At 38.5% G+C, this 23,810-nt stretch overlaps 2 protein-coding genes across 2 annotated transcripts; both read left to right on the top strand.

The window, feature by feature from the left end:
* The first annotated feature begins 862 nt into the window (after positions 1 to 862).
* prkacbb (protein kinase, cAMP-dependent, catalytic, beta b) lies at positions 863 to 18,490 on the top strand. Its single transcript, XM_066681861.1, has 10 exons — positions 863 to 1,173; positions 9,046 to 9,107; positions 9,225 to 9,353; positions 9,899 to 9,997; positions 10,089 to 10,171; positions 10,257 to 10,383; positions 12,558 to 12,653; positions 12,765 to 12,887; positions 13,830 to 13,994; positions 15,183 to 18,490. The coding sequence occupies exons 1-10, from the start codon at positions 1,128 to 1,130 to the stop codon at positions 15,306 to 15,308; spliced, it is 1,056 nt and encodes a 351-aa protein (XP_066537958.1). The 5' UTR covers positions 863 to 1,127; the 3' UTR covers positions 15,309 to 18,490.
* Positions 18,491 to 19,414: 924 nt separating this feature from the next.
* exosc4 (exosome component 4) lies at positions 19,415 to 21,974 on the top strand. The gene is made up of 3 exons (XM_066681808.1): positions 19,415 to 19,691; positions 20,504 to 20,710; positions 21,542 to 21,974. Exons 1-3 carry the CDS (start codon positions 19,521 to 19,523, stop codon positions 21,899 to 21,901), a joined length of 738 nt encoding a protein of 245 aa, XP_066537905.1. The 5' UTR covers positions 19,415 to 19,520; the 3' UTR covers positions 21,902 to 21,974.
* The last annotated feature ends 1,836 nt before the right edge of the window (positions 21,975 to 23,810 follow it).

Consider the following 23,810-nt stretch of genomic DNA (forward strand, 5'->3'; position numbering starts at 1 on the left):
TGAAGAAGTTACAGAATATTAATTTATTTATTTTTGCAATTCCTAAACAAATTTTTCGAAACTTCTCATAACTTTTTTAATGTATATTTATTTCCTAGTTTTTTGCCTTGACCTACCTGGCTTCCCCTAGCTTCAAAACAAGGTTTAAACCTATAACTTTATCATATTTGGGATTTTGTCATGAATTGACTAAGATAGATAGCATCAGACAGATACACACTCATTCATATCTAGATCAAGTAAATATGGATGTGTAGTTCCTCTTAGCATCACTGCAGAGGCACACAGGCTGAGCACATTGAGTTTTATAAAATAACCATCCGGTCACTGATTAAATCAATAAAAAACTATTTCTGTTAAACATGTTAAAACTCATGTTTAAAAGTTATTTCTTAAAAGAAGAAAAAAAAAAACATTGCCATTCTCCTGCAGCTCAAAAGCCCCACCCTGCAAGATGATGGGATTGGTTCCTAGGGTTTATGACGTAAGAAACCATTTTAAAGACCTTCTAAGTGTCTAAGTTGACGTTCCTATTGTGCTGACTGGTTATTTAGGTCAAAATCCTTCTTCTGGCATCTAAATAAAACACTGTACATATATGTTAACAAGTTTACAATCTTAATTTCCATGTGAGGGCGTATTTAGTCATTAAAAATTACAGTAATTTGTATGAAGGGACAAAGTGGGAGAGGTTAGAACGACACCGAGAGGCAGAGGCAGAGTCTGTCGAGCTTCACTGTATCTGGAAGATGAGATCAGATTCAGCTTTACTGTAATCACTGGCCGTACGAAGAAGGAGAGACGAAGGCAGAGAGGGGGAGAGAGAGAGAAAGAGGGTGGAAAGACACAGAGGACACGGAGAGCGGGGAAGATAAGAAAGCGGGGAAAGGGACTTGTGTAGGGACTAGTGTAAATCCCCATCTCCCACCCCTCCCTCTGTACTGTAGTTTGCGGTCGGAAGAAGAAGTTAATCTGTGATAGTGAGGGCGGGAGGGGTGAGGTGAAGAATCGCAGCCGGAGACAGGGAGAGGGTCCACAGACGAATAATAACTCTCCTTCTTGTTGTTTCTCTCCATCATCCCCGTGTGTGAGAGACTGTGTGTGTGTGTTTTTTTTTCTTTCTCACGATGGGAAACGCTGCTGCCGCCAAGAAAGGCAACGAACTGGAGAGTGGTAAGTGAGCGGGTAATATCGTTAACATAGTTCATAGTAACTGGAAAAGCTAGTGTTTACATCGCTGCAGAAATAAACACCACATTCGCCTTTAAAGCGCCAGTCGGCTTTTGTCGTTTAGCTCTGTTTCACAGCCTGTTCGCCTGGGCTAATACAACCATTAAGCGGCTAGCTGAGCTAAATAATCTAAAATAGATTTATATAGTTTTTTTCTATACACTGACTCGTATAGTTTGCTAGCTTAGCTTAGCTTACTAGCGTTGTTTAGCAGAGTTAAGCTTCTCACAACAAAAAACAGCTCCACCGAGCAAGACATTTTAGGTCAATTCGCTCTAAACCGTTCACTTGATCAACGTTCAAGGCGTTGATGAAGTTTGCAGCGATTTATTTTTTTTAAAAGATTACTACCTAAATGTATGCTAGCTTAGCTTAGCTCATGGTGGCCACATGCATAAGTGGAATTTACACAAATGCATTACAAAAAGTCAAATGCCTAAGGTTCAGTCGGTTATAAGTAACGATAAATATACCACATACAATGTGGTAGCATGGAAAATACAGACATTTAAAATGTTCGAAACGTCATTTTAGCTCATATAAACGCTGCTTTAGCTCAGAAAGCGAGGCAGCCCGGTTTAAGTTAAAACTGCACCGGTTAATTATAAGCATATTCAAATACTCTATGTAAGGTTGGGAATAGTTATAAACATGCCGATAATCCAAATAAACTATAGAATTGTTTCCTTATGTGTGTTTTTAATAAATGTTAAAACCTAACGGTATGCTAGCTAACGTTAATGTTATCTTACTATAGCAACACGGCTAAGTTAGTGAAGAAGCTGACTTTGAATTGGTTATTATAAATCATTATACATTACAAACAGTTCAATAACTAACGGCCCGAAGCGTACTAGCAAATGTCGGTTTCAGTTAACCCAAAGAAAACCGTTTGTAATGCTGCGGTTATCTCTAAACGTCTACTATTTAGCGCAGTAACGTCGAGGTTAGAGAGACTCTGTGCTAGTTATGAGAGCCGCTTACTGAGCATCAACGACGACACAGCAGAAACTACACAATAATGACTATAAATGGTTCATTAACTAACGATGAGAACTGTCGATACGATGTGAAGTCAAGGAAAAATACTTGTATAACGGTGTTTGATGAACTGGCTCAAGCACGAGAGCTAAACGTTTGATTCATAGACGCTACCGTTAACTTAAAAGAGCCGCTCGCTGTGTCAAGTATAAACTGTTAAAGTAGGATATTACAAATATTAACGGTCGCCCGTGACTGTGTAAATGTTTGGAAACCAAAGTAAAAACACAGGGCATTGAATACAACGACGTTTTCCAGATATGTTTTAGTAGTGTGTGATAAACCGCTAGCTTTGGTCACTATGTTAACGGCTGAGGGCCGAGGAAGAGAAGCTGCTCCAAAAGCGCTTTAATATATCCAAATTAGGACGTCGTTTTAGAGGAACGGGTCTCTTCAGCAAGCGTAACCTAGCTGTGTTAACGTCACTGTCGCTGATAACCGTATAAAATCTTAAACTCGGTTAGAATGCCCCCAACATTGAAAAGCCACATCATTATATACTGCTGTAGATATACCAACACTTCACTGTGGCCAAATATACATTTTAAATCTTATGACAAAACTAGAATTAAGATTCAGGCTAAGTCCAATGTGTAAAGGTCTATTTGGTAGGAAAGCAGTTTGTTTGGCCTATGAGGCCAGGGTGTCTGTAGTTGTTCTAGACTCCACAGTTTGCGCTTGACCATGTGTCTAAACTAGTTTTTAAACTTCATGTACTGTATCTGTTTTTATCCTGCTAACCACAGGACAGATAACCCTGACAGTAACGATATATTTCCAACTTGAAGAAGCAACGAAGAAGCTGCATGCCTTTATACGAAGCTAGCAGAACCATTAACCAACATATCTGATTAAAAGCTATGCATTTTACACTTTAAATATAAGCTTCTTTTCCAGAAATGTTGAGACATATATATATTTATCAAATTGTTCAGTGAAAACTGAAATAAACCTTCATGAGAATGAACAAATCAAATTATTGTTTTTTGTTGCTATTTTTACAAATTGTCCCAACTTTTCTGGAAATGGGGTTTTTACTTTCCATTTAATATCAGAGTTATTGTTGACATGAAGTTTTTGTTAGCTACCAATATCAAGAAATGGGGCTGTGTCAACTATACTTTTCATGTGCAAAAAAATCTGTTCGTACCAATACATTTGAAGCTCATAAAATATAGAAACTGAGACACATAAAAAAAAAAAGAATAATAATAAATAAAAGACACTTCCAAATAGCTATGAATACAGTAAAATGAATCAAATATTTTTGAGTAGTAGCCAGGCATTGCTTAAACATTTGCATTTCTATACTAACTGCATCATTGAAATATCTGTTTGTACTGCAAATTGTATTTTGGTTTTGGTCTGACTTCAGCTGCTAGCAACATTCACAGTTCCCCACTAAAAATTGTGTAAACTTAATATATCGTAGCAACCACCATGTAGCACATAACCTTCAGTGTGAAATTATCACACTTTTCCTACAGAAACCCAAGCCCAATTTCCCTAAACCCTAACTCAGGTCCTTATCTCATTCTGTAAACAACTATGGGTTGAACTGGATATGGTGAAGATATGACTGATGCCCATTCATAAAACAGACTCCAAACACCAACCCAGCTGTGATTTTTATTTGTTGTTTTTTTGGGTAGGCTCACTCCCCCCTCCTTAATCTGAATATCATGAAGGCCCCCCTTCACACACACACACACACACACTGTTTGTCATTGACTCGAACAGCTTGTCATCAGGCCTTCGTCAGAGGATAAGTGTAATTACGAGCTTTGAACGGCTTGACGCAAACAGCTCCAGGCTTGTATTAGTTTCAGTGTGACGCTTTGACGCGTGCTGATAGTGGGTACACACAGCATGGTGTGATGGCACTGGGTGAGATTTCCATAAACATTTTTTGGTGTTAAGATTAGAAATGCAGTCATTTGCACTTAGGCTTAATTTATAAAACAAAATGAATAATTTCCTTCTTAAACCCTGTCCAAATAAAAAAGTTATACGTCTCCTCAGTGATGAAACTCATGCATTTGGTCCATATAGAAATTACAATAGGACGAGCAGGTTTCTGGTGTGTTGTATTTTATTTTATGAATCAGAATGTTTTCATCACATGATAACATGCCTTCAGGATCTTGCTTTACTCATTGATTTTAGTTTATTGTTTTCTTCTGCATGATGCTCTCCAAATAGAGATTTGCTAAATGATTTACTAACACTACACTACACTACACCCAGATTTACTAAATGAATAGGTGACTCCTCAGAAGCATCTATTTCTTAACAATTCAAGAGGTTATGTGGTACAGTAGGTAGTTGGGCCTGTAATAGTCTCAGGGTAGAAGGGAGAAAAACACAACTGTAGCTGAAGAAATTACCCCAGGACGGAATGTAAATTTAATCCCATCCAAAGAAGGCTTTATAATCTGTGCCTTTCAAAAGAGACAAATATTAAATGTATGGCATGTTCTGTGTTGTTTTTCTATTAAAGGAATATTCCACTTATTATTTGAAATTGCATGTGTAATTACACAGTAATGATTGAAAACAAATTGTTGACCATCATGCTTATATGAACCAGAGATCTGAAGAGTGTGCCTTTAAATATTACATTAAAAAAAGGAGGGCTGGACAATTTGGCCAAAAGTTATATCACAATATATTTCTTAATAATGGTCGATACGATATAATTTCGATATCGATATGAACAATATAAAATCTACTGAAAAGCTTCCAAGAACAAACAAGAAACATGACATCACCATCAAACATAAACCTATTGGCTTTGTCAATATTAATATATTTTTTTATTATAGTTTAGTGCCGTGTAATGAATGTCAGTCTGTGAAAGATAAATAACGTATTGAAATATTGAAAATGAGCGTGTGAATGAATGTGTGAGTGTGTGTCGCCCTGTGAAGGACTGGCGCCCCCTCCAGGGTGTGTTCCCGCCCTGCGCCCAATGATTCCAGGTAGGCTCCGGACCCACCGCGACCCTGAACTGGATAAGCGCTACAGATAATGAATGAATGAACATTGGAAATGTGTTTAAAATCATATCATTGTTATTGAAACATTGAAATATTTTGTTTGTTTTGACTGATAATTTGATAGCTTCGAAAAGAGGCCCTGCATATCTGAAGCCTGTATGACCTCTCAGGACAGTGTCTTAAGAGTTTAACCCTGTGGTATCTCACACTACAGCGTTTGGTGTGCCCTTGGCATGTGTAGGCTATAGTAATCATCTAGAACTGTGGACACATTATAAAAATGAAATGCTTTTAAGAAAGCTACAAGTTATACACATTTGATGAGTTCTCAGTGGTGCCCCATGTGTCAGGTCAATAAGAACAAAATGTACCAACTCATATCTGACATTTAGCATCAGTTAAGCTGCATTGTTTTGGGACAGTGGTCTTATATGAGCTTGAATAATAAAACTCGAAAATGTGTCAAAGTGTTTAAAGTCAAGGTGCAGTGCCAATCTGCATGGGAGCATATAAGCTGCAAAACATTCAGTGAACAAACACCTCAGCTCAAATTATGATAAATGATAAACAATGATCGTAATAATGATAATAGTAGGGGTGTGCACAGATAATGGTATCAGTAATGGATATCAATATTGGATGCTTCTTTACACTCTGTCACAGAAAGTTGGTAAGTAAATATAACAGCTAAAAGTTAGTTACAATGGTGTTAAATTTAAGTAGGATTGTACCGACAAGTACTTAATTTTGCGCATGTTTACTATTAATTAAGCATATTTTACATTATGACTACAAATGTACCTTAGAAGAGAAGAGGCTTTTTGTATTGAAGATAACAAATCATATTTTTCTGCTGCAGCCAAATAGAAATGTTAAAAGAGAGAGAAAAAGCATTTATTAGCTACTTAGTCTGCTTCATATTTTATAGATTACTCAAATAAGAAATGTGGTCAAAATGCACGTCTACTTCATATGAGAAAACACGTGATCATACTTATAGCAGGAAGAAACATTTTTAACTTACTTCTCTTATATTGCTCCAAATTAATTTGAATTTGATTAGAATTGATGATACATTTGTTAATTAAACCTGGTGCTTGGCTGATCTCTGAATCTTAACAAGCTGCCAAGAGGGCTAATGGAAAAAAAAACTGCATGTTCCAGTTTCCAATACCCCACTATTCCTGAATGCTAAGACACACCAAGGATCTTCATCAGTGGATAGCAAGTTATTTTGTACTAACATGTCTTTCAAATCCAATCCTTAATATACCCAGTCGTAAATTAAGCATTGGGACACTGAGTGTAAACATTAGGAATGCAATTCAGAAACCCCTTTTTGCTGAAGCTCTTGAAGAATGTAGCTTGTATATAGGGAGTGGTCTGCAGCAGAAAAAAAAATCTCTCCATGTCCACACATGCTTCCAGAGAGAACACACCATAAAAGGAGGTCACTGTGAAAGGAGTTGTCTTGCTGATGTTGATTAGTTCAGCACATCTTTTTAAAAGGAGCTGTATTTATTTAAATGGTGATTGGTTGTATGATGGTAATAAGCAATATTTAATAGTATAGGTGGAACAGTAACACATTTATAAGTTTGATATGATTAGCAGTTCTGATGTAAAAGGTCATGAAAAGTTTAGTAAAAAATAAATACATAAATAAAATCAGTCATTTTCCTTGGCAAGTGTGTCCATAATTATATACCATGCCTACATTCTGTCACAGGATTGAAGACAAGAGGCCTAGTTTTGATCACTGACAGTGGTTTCTACTAAAGATTGTAAACGAGATGTGCTTGGGAAAGACAGTTTCAGACAGATCTCATTGATCATTCATCATTAGAAAAGTACATATTGGGACTAACATATTTAGTTTGTGACAGAAATTAATATTTAGTTTGTGACATATGACAGAAAGTTCACATTTTGGCTCTAACATACATTGCCTCAAAATTAGTATATTTTACTTAAACAAAATACAGTGGGACCTCAAGTTACGAATTTAATTTGTTCCAGAACCGAGTTCTTAACTGGAACGAATTTTCCCCATTTAAAATAATGGAAATTGGATTAATCGGTTCCTGCCCTCTGACAAGTCCTCAAAATGTCCTAAATTATGATAAAAAGGAAGGTTTTTCAAAATGAAAAGACTCACACAAAACACAACAAAATAAATAGATGAAAGAACATATACAAAATAGATTAAGAAACATGTATAAAATACGGTACAGTAATCTTACCTTGGCGACAGATGAGCATAGCTAATGGAGAGAGGAGAGGAGGGATACTGGCACAGAACGAAGCTTTTGATTGCGTCTTTTTGTTTCAGTATCGTATATATCGTCGACGCACTTCGGTCATACAGCTTGCTCAGTTCATTCACACGCATGCCTCGCTCACACCTTTCTATAATTTCTTGTTTCAACTCAATTGATATACTATGCTTCTTCTTAATACTGATGTACTTTGCTTTACGGTCTTCTTGGAGGCCATGGTGCACAATAAAGTTTGCAAAAACTACTAAAAACACTTGTAAAACCTTATAACGAACGAGATACGACTTAATACTGCGTGGTCAAACGTGAGAAGAATGTGGTGGCTGGATGCGAGAGGAATCTGTGAGCGAACACCACGCCAACTATCAGTCGGATCCCAAAGATCAGCTCTTCGTAACTCAGGAAAACATTCATAACTGGATCAGAAATTTTGCTAGCACCTTTACTTGTAACTCTTATATTTGTACGTATTCGGAACACTTCGTAACTCCAGGTTCCACTGTATTTTATATGCTTAAATAGAAGCTATATAGTGCTCTACTGAACTTAAATAAAAAATAAAAGCATTACCATTTAAGCATAAATATTTTCAGTAGCTATATAATTGGAATATATTTGGTAAATATTTTGCTGCCATGGTCTGTTGGGAAAATTAGACCCTTGATTTTTCCAATGCATGAAGTGTAGTTTATTTTTCAATAATCTTTCAAACTGTCTTTCTGCTGTCATTCTTTGTCTTGCTCTGTCTTTGACGAACTGAAACTATCAGCTGTACGTTTTGTCACATCTGATTCATGTCTTGTATTGATGATGTTATTGTTTCATATGAAACTCTTCTGCTTTTTCTTCTCTATCTGTCTCTGTCTGTCTTTCCTGTCTCTCGATCATCATGTGGGTGAATGCTCCTGCAATCCTTGGTGATTTATAGAGACTTTTGGTATGACCACTATTTCATTAGATGACCACAATGATTGAAAGCATCCTGATTGGCCCAGTCAGTTTCTGTACGCCAACTGAAAATAAAATGTAATCGTTAAGACCTAGCCACAAGATTGCCTGCCATTTTTATCACAAATATTTATATCATTGGGTCATCTAAAGTCTCCTGTTTTTATTCTGTGTGATGTGGGTTTGTCTTTGATTATACCAACAGTGCTGTGATTTTAATAGAACCCCTATTATTTATAGAGTTGCATGCATTCCAACGGCACCTTTTTTCCCCTGACTTCTCTTTTTTCCTGAAAATGACTGCCTGAGTTTGCCGTGTAGCCTGACAAATGGAATTTGATCCCTTTTAATCCTGTCTGTAAGGTAGTTTAGACAGTGTTCAGTGTACATTGGTACTGTTGTGCTATGTTACACTTGCACTTGTAGATCTACAAACAGATCTATGTTTTTTCTATGAATATAGCCTTTATACAAATGTTTATTCAAGATTTATGAGTGTTTTCATGAGGCTTTAAATGCTAACAGTTATCTCCTCTTGTTCTTTACAGTAAAAGAATTTTTAGCCAAAGCCAAAGAAGATTTTCTACGAAAATGGGAATGTCCACCTCAGGTGAACGTCAGCACATCAACACATACCTTATATACAGGAGAATTAAACTCCAATAACAAACTCCAGTATGGTTTGAATGACTTTTGATGTATTGATGTGAACCTTGTTTTATTCCAGAGCACAACTACCCTCGATGACTTTGACAGACTGAAGACTCTTGGCACAGGTTCCTTTGGAAGAGTAATGTTGGTAAAACACAAGGGAACAGGGCAGTTCTATGCCATGAAAATCCTGGACAAACAGAAGGTTGGTTCAGTAGTGGATACAAAACAAAACTGCACACCCATGCTTTGACTTGGCTGTCAGATGTGTTTATGCATTTATAATATTTTAGGATATATTGGGGGGGGGGCATCTTTAACAAGATTAAACTCAAGGTTTCTGAGTGCTGCAAATCTATGCAAAAAAGTCTTACAAACTCTTTCTGTCTTGGAATTTGTCACTAAAGATACATAGACGTTAACCAGAAAGAATGCAGTGACTTTAGTAAATAGCTTTCCAGCAAAAAAAAACAACAAAAACTTGTGTATCTACAACATAGATTGCACTCAGCTGTCAGGGCCTCAGAACTATGAAAGTGAATTCTTGGAGGAACACTGAGAGAACTACTACTACTCTTTTATGGACAATATATATATATATATATTTTTTTTTTTCTCTATAATCTATGTAGTTAAAATGTTCCTAAATTGAAAAGTAACATAACTGTGGCAGCAGTACAATATCCTGTTATATGTCGAATACTGGCCAACGCTAATGAATGTTGTTTTTGTTGTCGTATGTTTTTGCAGGTGGTAAAATTGAAGCAAATAGAACACACACTAAATGAGAAGAGAATATTACAAGCGGTATCGTTTCCCTTCCTTGTCAGACTGGAGTATGCCTTCAAGGTCCGAATTTCTTCTGTGTTTATTCCCACAATGTCAAACCAAGCTTAACAACAACAACAACAATAATAATAATATATATTTTTGTCATCAGGATAATTCCAATTTGTATATGGTGATGGAATATGTACCAGGTGGTGAGATGTTTTCACATCTAAGAAGAATCGGAAGGTTCAGGTAAGTGTGTTGGAGCTCAGACAGTTTTGTGTTTGTGTGTGTGTGTGTGTTTGCTCTCGTTGAGACTGTACTCTTTCCTATACAGTGAACCACATGCAAGGTTTTACGCAGCACAGATAGTCTTGACATTTGAATACCTCCACTCGCTAGACCTCATCTACAGGGACTTGAAGCCTGAAAACCTGTTAATCGATCAGCACGGCTACATACAGGTAACCAATGGCACATTATAAAGGGGCACATATTTCTACTGGGGCTTGACTAAGATTTTTGTTGCCTGCTAATACCAGCAAATAGTAGCAGCCCTTGGTTACATCAATATCAACCAAGGCAACACTAGACATAGCAACAGTTATGTTCTTCATTTATTTCATTTGTTTAAGTAAAATATGTACATCTGCTCTTGATTTGTGTTCCCCAGACTAGAATTCAGCTTTCGTTTCATAAAAAAGCGAATGATCAAAATATAGCCCTGATTTCGGCTCTGTAGGATCACTCATGTGAACACTGTACTTTGAATTGTTCATTGTTCATTGCGCCTTGCTTCAATGGTACAGAGTGAGTACCTGACTTACTCTCGGTTCAGTCTGAGGGATTAGTGGCTTATGATTGATGCGATGATGGATGTCATCATAATGCATTTACAGCCTCCTTCAGGGGTTAAGTACCTCACGGTTTGCTTTCATCTGATTTGATCACACAGGTCAAAGCACAGCATCACATTTTATACTCATCATTTTATTCTGTGGCACACTTCCATTGGTATTAGCAGTTTTGTTTTTCAGGTGTTTCTGGTATCTGAATAAGTGGTTGAATAAGTATTGTGGCCACATGTTAATGTTTATTTAAGTACATAAATATTTATGGAATTTCTAAATTACAGACTTAATGACAGCTGAAGAATATGTGGCTCCATTGTTGGTTCATAATAATTATTTGTTCATAAAACACTTTTGATAGAATAAATAAGAAGGAGCCATCTATCATTTCCAAATGCACTGCTTGATGAAGCCCAGTGGTTACTGTTGCCATGTAATACCTCTTTATTTAATTTAAATTAGAATTGAACTAATAGACAATGGCTGAAGCACAGCAAGAAGGAACCAAACACATTTTCTTTTTTGTATAGTTAAGCAGCCAACGCAGTGAAATAAAACCTGGCATATAGGAAACGGAAAATTTTCCTCTTTCAAACCTGTAGCTGTGGATGACTCTGTGCAAGCAAGAACTTTTCACTTTTGTTACTTTCACTGTCTTCTTTGTATTCATTTTGGGGCGACCAGACGTCCTCTTTTACCCGGACATGTCCTCTTTTTTAGACTTAAAAAAAATGTCCGGACGGAATTTCACAAACGTCCAGGATTTTGTTTTTCTAGAGCTTATATAGAATTTCGAGAAGTGTTTCGTTCACAAACTAGTCCCGCCCTCCTCTACTCCGATTGGTTCGCTTGAGTGAGAAGGGGGCGTGGTGAAGTAGCCTAAAATCTTCTGATTGGACGGTCTGACTGTAGAGCTACCGTTATTGGTCGATAACCTTCTCTGTAAACATTTACCTGGTCAGTCTGCATGGAGACATGTCCTCTTTTTCACCATCTCAGATCTGGTCACCCTATATTTAGTGGAATGTTTATGGAAGCAAATCTGTCTCATCAGACTTTGAAATATTACCACCTTTGAATTTGTAGCACTGAGTTTTTTTGTAGCATCTGAATTTTGTTGCTTTTGAATTATAATTCAAAATTATAATTATAATTGCTCTTAAATAGGTACAAGATACACAGATACAGATACACATCTGGGACACCAAGGATGAGCAATCGATTCATTAGGATTTTCTGGTCCACCTTAAATGGTGCACAACCTCCATACCGTGGAATAACTACACATTTAGCTTCCTTCTGCGCATATTATCTCTTTATTTTCAAAGTGTCTCAAAAATCTGAAAGGCTCACTAAAGACACAGACTATTGATACCCGGAAGATGAAGACATTTTACTGTGGAAATTTTTTGTAATGGCCCTGTGAACAGAGCATGTGATATGACAGAATATTTGTTATGTTTTGAAGGGTAACGTCGAGTGTTGTCACCCAGTACTGCACATGAAATAAGATTATACATAAACCTGTGTCTAATGCTCCTCATTGGAAACTGTGAAATAGTTCCACGTTGGTGACATTATTCTGTTGCTGCTCAGACTCTTTTAATGTGTGAGAGCAGAAGGAACAATAATCTCACATTTTTACACTTAAAAACTGAAAAGATGAAAATGGCCTACAACAAAGTCTTGGTGTCTGAAATTGAAGCGCATTTCTAAGATCTTCGTTGATTAATAGTTATATAACGTTTATGAATCTTAATCTAACTACAAGATCTTCTACATTGCAGGTCACTGATTTTGGGTTTGCAAAAAGGGTGAAAGGCAGAACCTGGACGTTGTGTGGAACCCCAGAGTACCTGGCACCAGAGATCATTCTTAGCAAGGTCAGACCTGCAGGCAGAATTCAGCACTTGTCTACTAATTTCATCAGGCTGTGAAGGAGTGGCTCAAACAGTCAGATGCTCATCGGAATGTTTTCTCACTGTCTTTTTTAGGGATACAACAAAGCTGTGGACTGGTGGGCACTAGGAGTGCTCATATATGAAATGGCTGCTGGTTACCCACCCTTCTTCGCAGACCAGCCTATTCAGATCTATGAGAAGATTGTGTCTGGAAAGGTATGGACACACGTCCTGGTGCTGTGTTTCAATTTGTTATGGAATATTGTATGGAACTTTGTACATTTTTATAGGGTTATTATGCTGTTGTTTTTATATATAATTAAATATATCAGGTGCAATTAGCTGTTCAAAGAGGTATGCTATGAAATGCTTTCCATTGAGTAATATCATTTTAGCAAAGGGCAACACAGTGTTACAACAGGTAGTGTCTCTGTCACACAGTTCCAGGGTCCTTGGGTCCCTGCCTTTGAGGATTTTGGTTGGTTTTCCCCAAGTCTCCGTACTTTATCAATATTCACATCAAACAAATTGATATTGCAAGGAAACGAATTTTTACTGGTGGGTGAAGATTCAACAATGACATAAATCACTAGAAATATATCACTTCCTAATGAATCACTGAACTTACTGTTTCTCCAGAGGCCATTATAAGTGTAGGTCATTGCCACGAAGAAGGCCAAAGCCCTGCCGACCGAGAAAGGGTCAGAGCCCTTGAGAAGCAGCTGCAGCCCCATCTACTTCTCAAGCAGTATCCTAGTTTCCCAGAACTGATAAAAAAAGAGCAGACAAAAATCTGATTCTTCTTTCCAGTCTAATGGAAGGCAACACTCATGCACACTTGTGGGCAGTGTTACACAGCCAATCCACCTACCAATGTTTCCTGATCTTTGGGTAAAGGTCCATAGCTGGAAGGCTTCACTAATATGCTCTGTATATTAAGACATATGCAAGTATATTAATTATAATGAGACAAAACAAAGTGGGGAAGATTTCAAATAAGTGTTAGAGATGAAATAAAAAAACTAGCTTTTATTCCGCCTTGAAGGAAGACTAGGAAGTCTCACGAACTAAAGATCTTTCAACACTAGCTATGGCTTTAACTTCTGACGTCATTATTCCTGTTCCTATAAATAGATGTAACCTTTGTCTTTCCCATAGGTACGATTTCCTTCCCACTTTAGTTCAGATTTGAAAGACCTGCTGAGGAATTTGCTTCAGGTTGACCTGACGAAGCGGTATGGCAACCTCAAGAACGGCGTCAACGATATTAAAAACCACAAATGGTTTGCTACAACAGATTGGATCGCCATCTATGAGAGGAAGGTAAGATGACATCAACATTTTCTTTCATAAAGGTTTCTGAGCTGGCTCATTGTTTTCATATTGATATTTCGAGATCAGGTTGAATTCGAAAGAAGAGTTGAAACATTTGGGAAACATTACCTAGTTAAGATATTCATTTTCATTTCATTCATTCATTATCTGTAAGCGCTTATCCAATTCAGGGTCGCCAATCCACCTACCAACGTGTTTTTGGACTGTGGGAGGAAACCAGAGCACCCGAAGGAAACCCACGTAGACATGGGGAGAACACACCACACTCCTCACAGACAGTCACCCGGAGCAGGAATTAAACCTACAATCTCCAGGCCCCAGGAGCTGTGTGACTGCAACACTCCCTGCTACACCACCGTGCCGCCTAGTTAAGATATTCTGACACATATTGCATTTACAGTTTATCTGCAACTAGGCCTGATTTGGTATGTATTAGGTCAGCAAACCTAGAGTTACGGCACAGTGGCACAGCAGATAATGTCGCTAGTTTAGTGTGTTCTCTCTGTGTCTGCGTGGGTTTCCTCCGGGTGCTCGGGTTTCCTCCGGGTGCTCCGGTTTCCTCCCACAGTCCAAAAACACACATTGGTAGGTGGATTGGCGACTCAAAAGTGTCCGTAGGTGTGAGTGTGTGAGTTAATGTGTGTGTGTGTGTGTTGCCCTGTAAAGGACTGGCGCCCCCTCCAGGGTGTATTCCAGCCTTGCGCCCAATGATTCCAGGTAGGCTCTGGACCCACCGCGACCCTGAATTGGATAAGCGGTTACAGATAATGAATGAATGAATGAATATCCTGCAATAAAGGGACATTGCCAGAAGACATGTACATACGTCCCTTTTTCCATTTTACATTTGAGGCAAAGATCTGGATGCTCAGGATTAATTTTATATAGTTGTACATGTGGGAAATATATTCTGTTGAAACATTTTAATTAAAATGGTTTACCCCTGTAGATGTACACCTGGGATATACAGGTTTCAACCAAACCCATATCTTTCGCCCAAGTGATTTTCAGTTCAACCAATGAACGTTCACAATTTGTACGTTTATTATTAATCCTTGAAATCAAACATGTAATTTCCCCGTGATTCTCGATCTGCTCATCGTTGATATTCTCCAACATTTAACCGCCGGTTACAAGGCCAGCTTTTAAATATAATAATATCCCTCTTCCTCACAGGTGGAAGCTCCATTCATACCAAAGTGCAGAGGCCCAGGAGATACTAGCAATTTTGACGACTACGAAGAAGAGGACATCCGCGTATCTGTTACAGAGAAATGCGGAAAAGAGTTTGCAGAGTTTTAGAGTGGACATATCAGAGCTATACGTATGCATATATACGTATATGTATTTAGTATCTACATATATATATATGTATATATAAGAGTGTGTGACTGTGTGGGTGTGAGTGCGTGTGTGGGTGTGCGTTTGTGTGTATATCACACAACAAACAAAATATGGGGATCTTTGCACTCTAAAGACATGGAGATGGAGCAGAGATATCACCAGTCACAGTTCCTGCATAGTTCCTTCATTCCATCTGGTACACTAAGAGGTCTACAAGGCCACTTGTGCTTCAGCAACACTTATCATTACGTTACACTGCATCACTGTCATATCACACTATCTTTTGACAACATGTTTGAATGTCTTGTATGCCGTTTTCCCAGATTTGTTTTTAGGGGAATCGTTCTCTGAAGATGTAACTGACAAAAACTCCCTCCCTCCCCACACCCTTAACCCGGAAATAGTCAATCAGCCAAAACAGGTTCGGTGTCTATAATTTGCTTCTCATGCTGAGCTCTAATACTTATATAACACAAGTCTATGGCACAGGACGTATCTGCATTTAAAAAAAAAAATTTTAATCAACATTTGTTAGCTTTTCAATTCTATTTTTGCTGTTTCAGATCGTTTAAGATGGAGATGTCTCCAAACTCATTACTGAAAGTGCTAAAATTACAAAAAAACTCAAGTTATAAATGAGTTCCTGTGGTAATTCAAACAGTGAATAAAAACGTACAAACTAGTTCAATTTCAGCCACGTACAAACAAAACGTTTTTCTTTCACCTTAAAAGACATGGAGCTTCTGAATGTAAACACACCTGAGAGAACTGTGTTTCCCCACACTCGTAGACGTATCCTTTAGCATTGAAGCTCAGTTGCAAAAAAAAAACAAGCAAACTTCACACACCAGCCTGCCTTGGCTTTCTGACTATATATAGACTTATATAGTACAAAGTGCACACGTGATTTTTCACTGAATCTTTTTTGTTTTTTTATTATTTTATGTGAAAAATGGTTTTGTCCAGTGTTTGAGTGTAGGAAAGGCCAACATGACCGACCTTGTGATGTGTCAACGCGGTAAGGGTGTCAGGTTTGTTACAGGCAGTGTCACGTGGTTGTCATTTCAAAGATAGATGTTGCCTCTAGCACCCAACAGTTTTGTCTGTTACTTTTTTTGTGTGGTTTTTACTTTACTTTGAGTACTGACATGATGTTCTCTTACCTCACACTAGACCTCTGACCACTTTGTGGCCAACTTTTTTTTTTTATTATTATTTTGAGGTACTGCTTGTTGCTTATTATTATTTGTCTTTTGGGGGTTTTAAAGTTTTGTTTTTCTTTTTATTTTAAACTTCAGCCAATGAGGGTGTTGAAAGCATGACCAAAATTCTTGAGCAGTGGGTGGCAGAGTTGGAGAACCTCCATCATTTGCCTCAGAAAACCCAACACAACTAAGTCAACTGAAGAATGCACAGTGATATCAGGGGGTCAGACAAATGTTTAAATTTGATCTTTACTGATATATGAAAGTTATGATATATAATTTCTATTAAGTCCCAGTTTCTACAGTGTTTTCACTGGCATATAAGCACATAAAAATATCAAATCTTAGCATTGGCCCACAATTCCCACATCGGTGCATCGTGGCACATGAGACATTTCTTTGTTACAGTAATCCTTGAGCACCCTTCTGTTACAGAGATGAGCCAACACTGAAACACTCAATACTTACAGACACTACTTAACTGTTTGGCTTATTTTACAAAAGGATACGGTATGTTTTGACATGTAAATAAGGCTACGTAACACATACACAAACCTTTAACCCTAACGAAACTTTTACAAAGGACTCCAAGAAGCGTCAGTTGTGCTAAACCTTGCTGAGGTATAATTACACTCAAAATTGACAAAACCAGAATTCTGCGACTGAAAATGTGGTGGAATCAGCTTATACCTGTTTATTTAAGTGTCATATAGCCTTGCAAATGCTGCCTTAGAGTAAAGTATTACTCTTTTGTTGTGTTTCTTTTTTTTTTTTTCCTCTTAAAACATTTATATCCTTAAAATTAGGCTTAAAATTGGACGTATTCAATATTTGCAAAAATCAAGTGGTGCAACAAATTGACTCCTCTTGGATTCATGGAAGTAGTGTAAACTATGATCATCCCTAATCCATTCCTTGTCTCTAATAATAATCATAATCAGAACAACTAATTACTCAAAGCCTGCTGTTTCTAGCTTGGTAATTTAAAGCTGTCAAATAATTAAGCGGTTTTGCAAAGAACTCTAATATGAAACAGTTGTATCACTCATAATTCATTACCTGTGGCTGCAGCCCATGTGGCCCACTTGTTTCTCGCTGTTTAAATTCTGTCCATGTTTATTTCATTATCTGACAGAACTAGAGTGGCAACTTGTAGGTATGCGTATCTTTGCAAAGCTTGATTTCCAAGGTACATCCTCACAGATGCACATACTCCAAAAGAGAGAGAGATGTTTTGAATAAAGCTTACAGAAAAAAAGTCGGGTTTGTTAGCCTCACCTCATTTTGATCACATAATACAGTTATTGATCTGCTCATAATGCACATATGCATTGTTTCTTATATCGGTTTTTATTTATACACATTAGAGATGCTAATAAATTTTATTTTTAAAATTGCATTGTATGTTTTACTTCTGAAGTTTTGAAGTGTGTAGGTAGCGTATTCTTCACTTTGGAGAACTTGTTAGATGATACTCAGTACTGTACAGGACTGTCCCTGAGGGTTTGAATCTAGAATCTACTCATGCCCTTGTTCGCTTGGCTTTGCCTCATTATAAACAAAGTTTCACTGCGTATACACGTTCTTGGGTGAAGTTCATGATATTTATAGTTCTAGGCCTAAACCCCAGGATTCAGGAGCATCATCTGAAGCACATTTCACCAAAACGAGAAGCAAACTTTAATGTGAAATTCTATGCAGTGTCTGTAATAGAGTTTTATCACAATGTTACTTTTAACCATATGTTTGCCAGTGTTTTAAATTACATGCGTATACTATGTCAATAGTAATTAATAAGTAGGGGTTGTTTTTCCCTTTAATCGCTGTTGAAAATCTGACTCTCATGTATCATACTGTCCAAAATCATTTACTACAATCATCAAATGTGTTCACTATGGAAACCATGGTTTTGCATTTCTGCTTTAATCAATTTTACACTGATAGCAAGTTTAATTGATCAAGATCTCAAAATAATTATTTCAATATCACACCATAAATAAATAATACAGCAATATCTCAGAAAAAAATTTTTTTTTGGTATATCAATAAAATGACTGTTATCTAAAGAGCATAATCTGTTTTGTCTTGATAATGAAATTATCATTGAAATGATCTCCAGAAGACAAATAAAATCATCTTGCTATCATGGTAAAACATTCATTCATTGCCTGTAACCACTGATCCAGTTCATGGTTGCAGTGGGTACAGAGCCTTACCCAGAATCGCTAGGGCGCTAGTCCTCAAATTTATGGACACTTGTGGTTTTGAACCATGGGACGAAACTGGAGCATCCGGAGGAAACCCACGCGGACACGGGGAGAACACACCAAACTCCTCGCAGACTATCACCTGGAACAGTGCTCAAACTCACGACCCCAGGTCCCTGGAGCTGTGTGATAGCAGCACCACCTGTTGAAACTTTTTAACTGGTTTCATACCGCGACCCTGAACTGGATAAGCGGTTACAAACAATACACGAATGAACTGGTTTCATTAACAAACTCACAGCAGAAGACACCTTGTAATGAAGGATCATGGGCTTGGTTTGTACTTTCCGTTGTCTGCAGAGGGCGCACTACACTGAGTGAAGCAGGTTTGTCCCCTAACGGGGACCCGTAGTCGGATTCAGTCTCCCCGGTAATGAGCGAACCGGGGTTTTCTGGAGACGACTCTGAATCCCGACTCCTGTGCAGGAATCAATAAAGTCGACTCCTTTTCTCCGTTTTAACCAATAAAGCACCAGGGCGTTTAATAAAGCTTATTATCGTATTATGAGTTATATTATAATGTACATAACGATACAGGACGTTGAGCCTCTGTATCGATGCCTAAACAGTCATTACGGCGATTCAGAGTCGAATAACTGACTCTATTTGAGTCGACTCTACCACCAATTCTCCCTCCATAAACACGCTACTGATAGTGGGTTCGCTGTTGCGTTTTTAGTGTTTGTTTTGAGTCTGTAATGTCGGGCCTGGAGCTCTTGTCTGATGAGGGTTACCGTGTAGACGGTCGGAGGGCCACGGAGTTGCGGAAGGTCCGGGGCCAAATGGGGGTGTTTAACCAAGCGGACGGATCCGCTTACATCGAGCAGGGAAACACGAAAGCCCTCGCCGTGGTCTACGGACCTCACGAGGTAACTTTTCGTTTACAGCATTCTGGCAAATATCTTATCCGGACAGTCTTAAAATAGTTAGCATGTTACACATGTAACGAATGTAGTTAATGCAGTGTTAGGACTTTTCGCAGACGTAGAATAAATAGTGTATGTTGCCTGAGCTGAGCATTGAAACAGCAAACCACGCTTTTCAATACTCCACTAAGCGAAAGCGTTTATGAGAAATAATACGGTGGTGTTTATATAGGGTGACCAGACGCTCATCTTTTACCCGGACATGTCCTCTTTTTTTAGATTTAAAAAAATGTCCGGGCGGAATTTCACAAACGTCCGGGATTTTGTTTTTCTAGAGCTTACATAGAATTTGGAGAAGCGTTTCGTTCACAAACTAGTCCCGCCCTCCCCTACTCCGATTGGTTCGCTTGAGTGAGAAGGGGGCGTGGTGAAGTAGCCTAAAATCTTCGGATTGGACGGTCTGACTGTAGAGCTACCGTTATTGGTCGATAACCTTCTCTGTAAACATTTAATTGGTCAGTCTGCACGTCACTCTAGTTTATAAGTGTACATACCCCTGGTCCATTTCTACATTTTCTCACGTTTTAATAAATTCACATAATATTATGTTATATAATATTATTATTATAATATTACTTCAGCCGTCCTGCACATTGTAAAAAAAAAACAGTTGGTGGACCAATATAGATGCTCCATAATAAAGCCAATGTGGCAATCAGTCAACGTTACAGTTTAGATTTATCTCTTTATATTAATTTGCACTAAAATATTTCACATTGACTGAAGGGATATCTCTTTGTGGTTTTCTGTTGTAGGTCCGAGGGTCCCGCAGTAGAACCCTACATGACCGTGCAGTGATAAACTGTCAGTACAGCATGGCCACGTTCAGCACAGCAGAAAGGAAGAGGCGTCCACATGGGGACCGAAAGTCCAGTGAGATGAGTCTCCACCTCAAACAGACCTTTGAGGCTGCTGTTCTCACTCAGCTCTATCCACGCTCCCAGATTGACATCTATGTGAAAGTATGGGAACAATTCTTCTTGACTCAAAGCATGTTCATTTGTCCTTTTGGCAATTTGATCCTTATTTAACCTTTAGAATATACAGTTTATATATATATATATATATATATACATTCATTAATTCATTCATGCATTGTCTGTAACCACTTATCCAGTTCAGGGTCACGGTGGGTCTGGGCGCAAGGTGGGAACACACCCTGGAGAGGGTGCCAGTCCTTCACAGGGTGACACACACACACTTATGGACACTTTTTGAGTAGCCAGATCCTCCTACTAATGTGTGTTCTTGGACTGTGGGTGGAAACCGGAGCACCTGGAGGAAACCCACACAGACACAGGGAGAACACACCACACTCCTCACAGACAGTCACCCGGAGCGGGGCTTTAAGTATAAATTTTAAACATTTAATTCACACCTTCCACACTACTTATTAATTTAGGGTATTAATAGGTAATTTGTCTTTTTTGCTGCAGTAACAGCCCTGTAAGATTTAAAGGCATTCAGGCACTAGAACATAAGTTGGGCCAGGTGCTTATGTTTCTCCAGAGAACACAGTTGCATTGCTCTACAACAACCCTGTATGACACTGAAGCAGAAAACATGTCCAAGCACAAAATGGGGGGTAAAAAACATTGATCTTTAAGTGGTCTTAAGAACTGATCTTTAAACAAATAATGAAATTTAGCATAGAATATATTTTCTATTTTGTTTCTTTAAATGCTGAAATCTTGTGATTCTGTTTTATACTTTAAGGCAGGAGAAACAAGAGAGCCTCCTAAATGCCATAAACGAGCCACTGTAATTAAATGTAACCCCATTGTTTGGTGTAGATCCTGCAGTCTGATGGAGGGAACTACAGTGCGTGTGTGAATGCTGCGACTCTGGCTCTGGTGGACGCTGGGATCCCGATGCGGGACTATGTTTGCGCGTGTACGGCTGGCTTTGTGGAGGAGACGGCTCTGGCAGACCTGTGTCATGCAGAGGAGAGTGGAGGTAGCTCCACGTTGGCCCTGGCACTTCTGCCCTGCAGCCAGAACATCGCTCTTCTTCAGATGGATGCCCGGCTCCACCAGGACCACCTGGATACACTGATGGAGGCGGCCATGAAGGCTTGCAAGGATCTCAGTAAAGTCCTGGACAATGTGGTGCGCCAGCATCTGCAGGAAGTGTCCGTGTTGATCAGAGATTGAGTGTTTTTTTTTTATTATTTAATAAATTTGATTTATGTAAACATTAAAATTTGTGAAGATAAGCATTCTTATATTCAGCTTAAAATGGCTTTTAAGGACATTTTTAATATTTCATGCCAGTGCTGGTGGGCAAACAACAATCATTGTTCATTATCTGTCAGTATCTGAAATATTACAGGTCCAATATTGACAGTCAAGACACCAGATTAAAGCTTAGTCTACGCTTTTCATTAATTTTGCCATTTTTTAAATATATATTTTATGTAATTCCACTCAAATTTAAATTGAAAGAAAAGCTTATTCCAAACATAGCAGAACCCAAAAGTGACTCAATCCCACACCCACAGTAAAGCACCATAGGTTGTCCCCATCAAAAGGACGCCAAATTTGAGACTTTCCGTCAAACCGTTCGTTAGTAATGCTCCTGTTTGTGTAAATAGTACTGACAAAAAAAAAAAAGTACCAGTAAATTCAAAATCCACACCAAACTAATGTAACTCAACTTTCCAATGACAATCTGTAGACAAATCAGGGCCAAGTTATGGCAATGCACAACCGAGAACGAGGGACAAAGACAGACAGACTTCATTTATCTATGATCTATGAAGGGTATTTATGGAAAATAAGCTGTAAAAATAGCGTAATTTGAAATTAATTGTTTTGTGATGTCACACAAACCAAGAATTCATTCTTAGCTGTTTCATACCGAAATTACTTAAGGCTGTTTCAGCTCATACTGTACTCAGAACTCTGAACAGGCTACAACACACCAAATCAGAACTGAAATGGTTTGTACATACTACTTCACACAGGTTTAAGGCAGCAATAATAATATAAATGGAAAAGTAGTGTAACTATGGTAGGTATTAACACATTTATTTACAAAAAAGAGCTAGTGTGGTACTTGAGGTTCACTTCTTCATATGAAAAGCAATTGCCAAATAGCTGTTGCCTCAATTTACAATTTGTCAGACCTAGAGGTGTTGGCCAAGTTCCTTAAATCTTTGTGATAAACTGGAATTCCCATCCATTAGAGCTTCACAAAGGGCCCACCACACTGTTCCTACCTGCAGCCACCAAAATACTTGTTGAATCCTACACCTCAACACAACCGTTTATGATCCGATCAGCAAGCAGCTATCCTTAACAACCACAGTTGAGTACCCAAACCACCCACTGTATCACTAGCTCCTCACAGGGATTACCAGGCAGGCAAGTCCTGTCATTGGTTTTTCACTGAATTAAGCCCACAACACCTCCAGGAGGCTCAATGGTGAAGTCTGGCTTCTCAGACCCTCCCCACTCCAAGCCAGCTTTTACCATCAACAACCGTAAATCCACACTGGCCTCTCTGGTGACTAAGACTGTGCCTAGCCCCACTGGCACCGTTAATGCATGCTCAGTGCCACCAGTTCCATGTGAACTTTACGTGCCACATCACAAATAAACCCAATAGCATCTCTACAGTGCATTTCCCCAAGTAATCTGTGGTCTCCTTATCCACAACCACTGACTAGACCTTTCAGCTGTTTCTGATAACTCCTTCACAGCTGCCCTTCTGCCTTTCTGGCCCCTGATGCTGAACTGCACAAGCTGAGATGTGGCCAATTTGGCTACAAATCCTCTTACTCTTATCTCAACCGGTCTTACATGTGCCTGCCACTCGCGGTCCCTGACCGCAGCCGCCAGGTCTGTGTACTTCATCTACTGCATCCTGAAAAGGAACCGTTAAATCTATTTACTTTCAGAGTGAAGCACCATGTCTGGCCTCAGTGTAGTTAGCACAATGCACTCTGGGACTTGCAGCACACGTTCTCAAAAACGTTCCCCCTCACGCACAAACCTAAAGATTTTATTACTACATCCACATCTACATCTACATCAATGCATTAACCTCTAGCCGTTTGCT

The sequence above is a fragment of the Hoplias malabaricus genome, chromosome 9 (assembly GCF_029633855.1).
Source record: "Hoplias malabaricus isolate fHopMal1 chromosome 9, fHopMal1.hap1, whole genome shotgun sequence".
In the NCBI taxonomy this organism is placed as follows: Eukaryota; Metazoa; Chordata; class Actinopteri; order Characiformes; family Erythrinidae; genus Hoplias; species Hoplias malabaricus.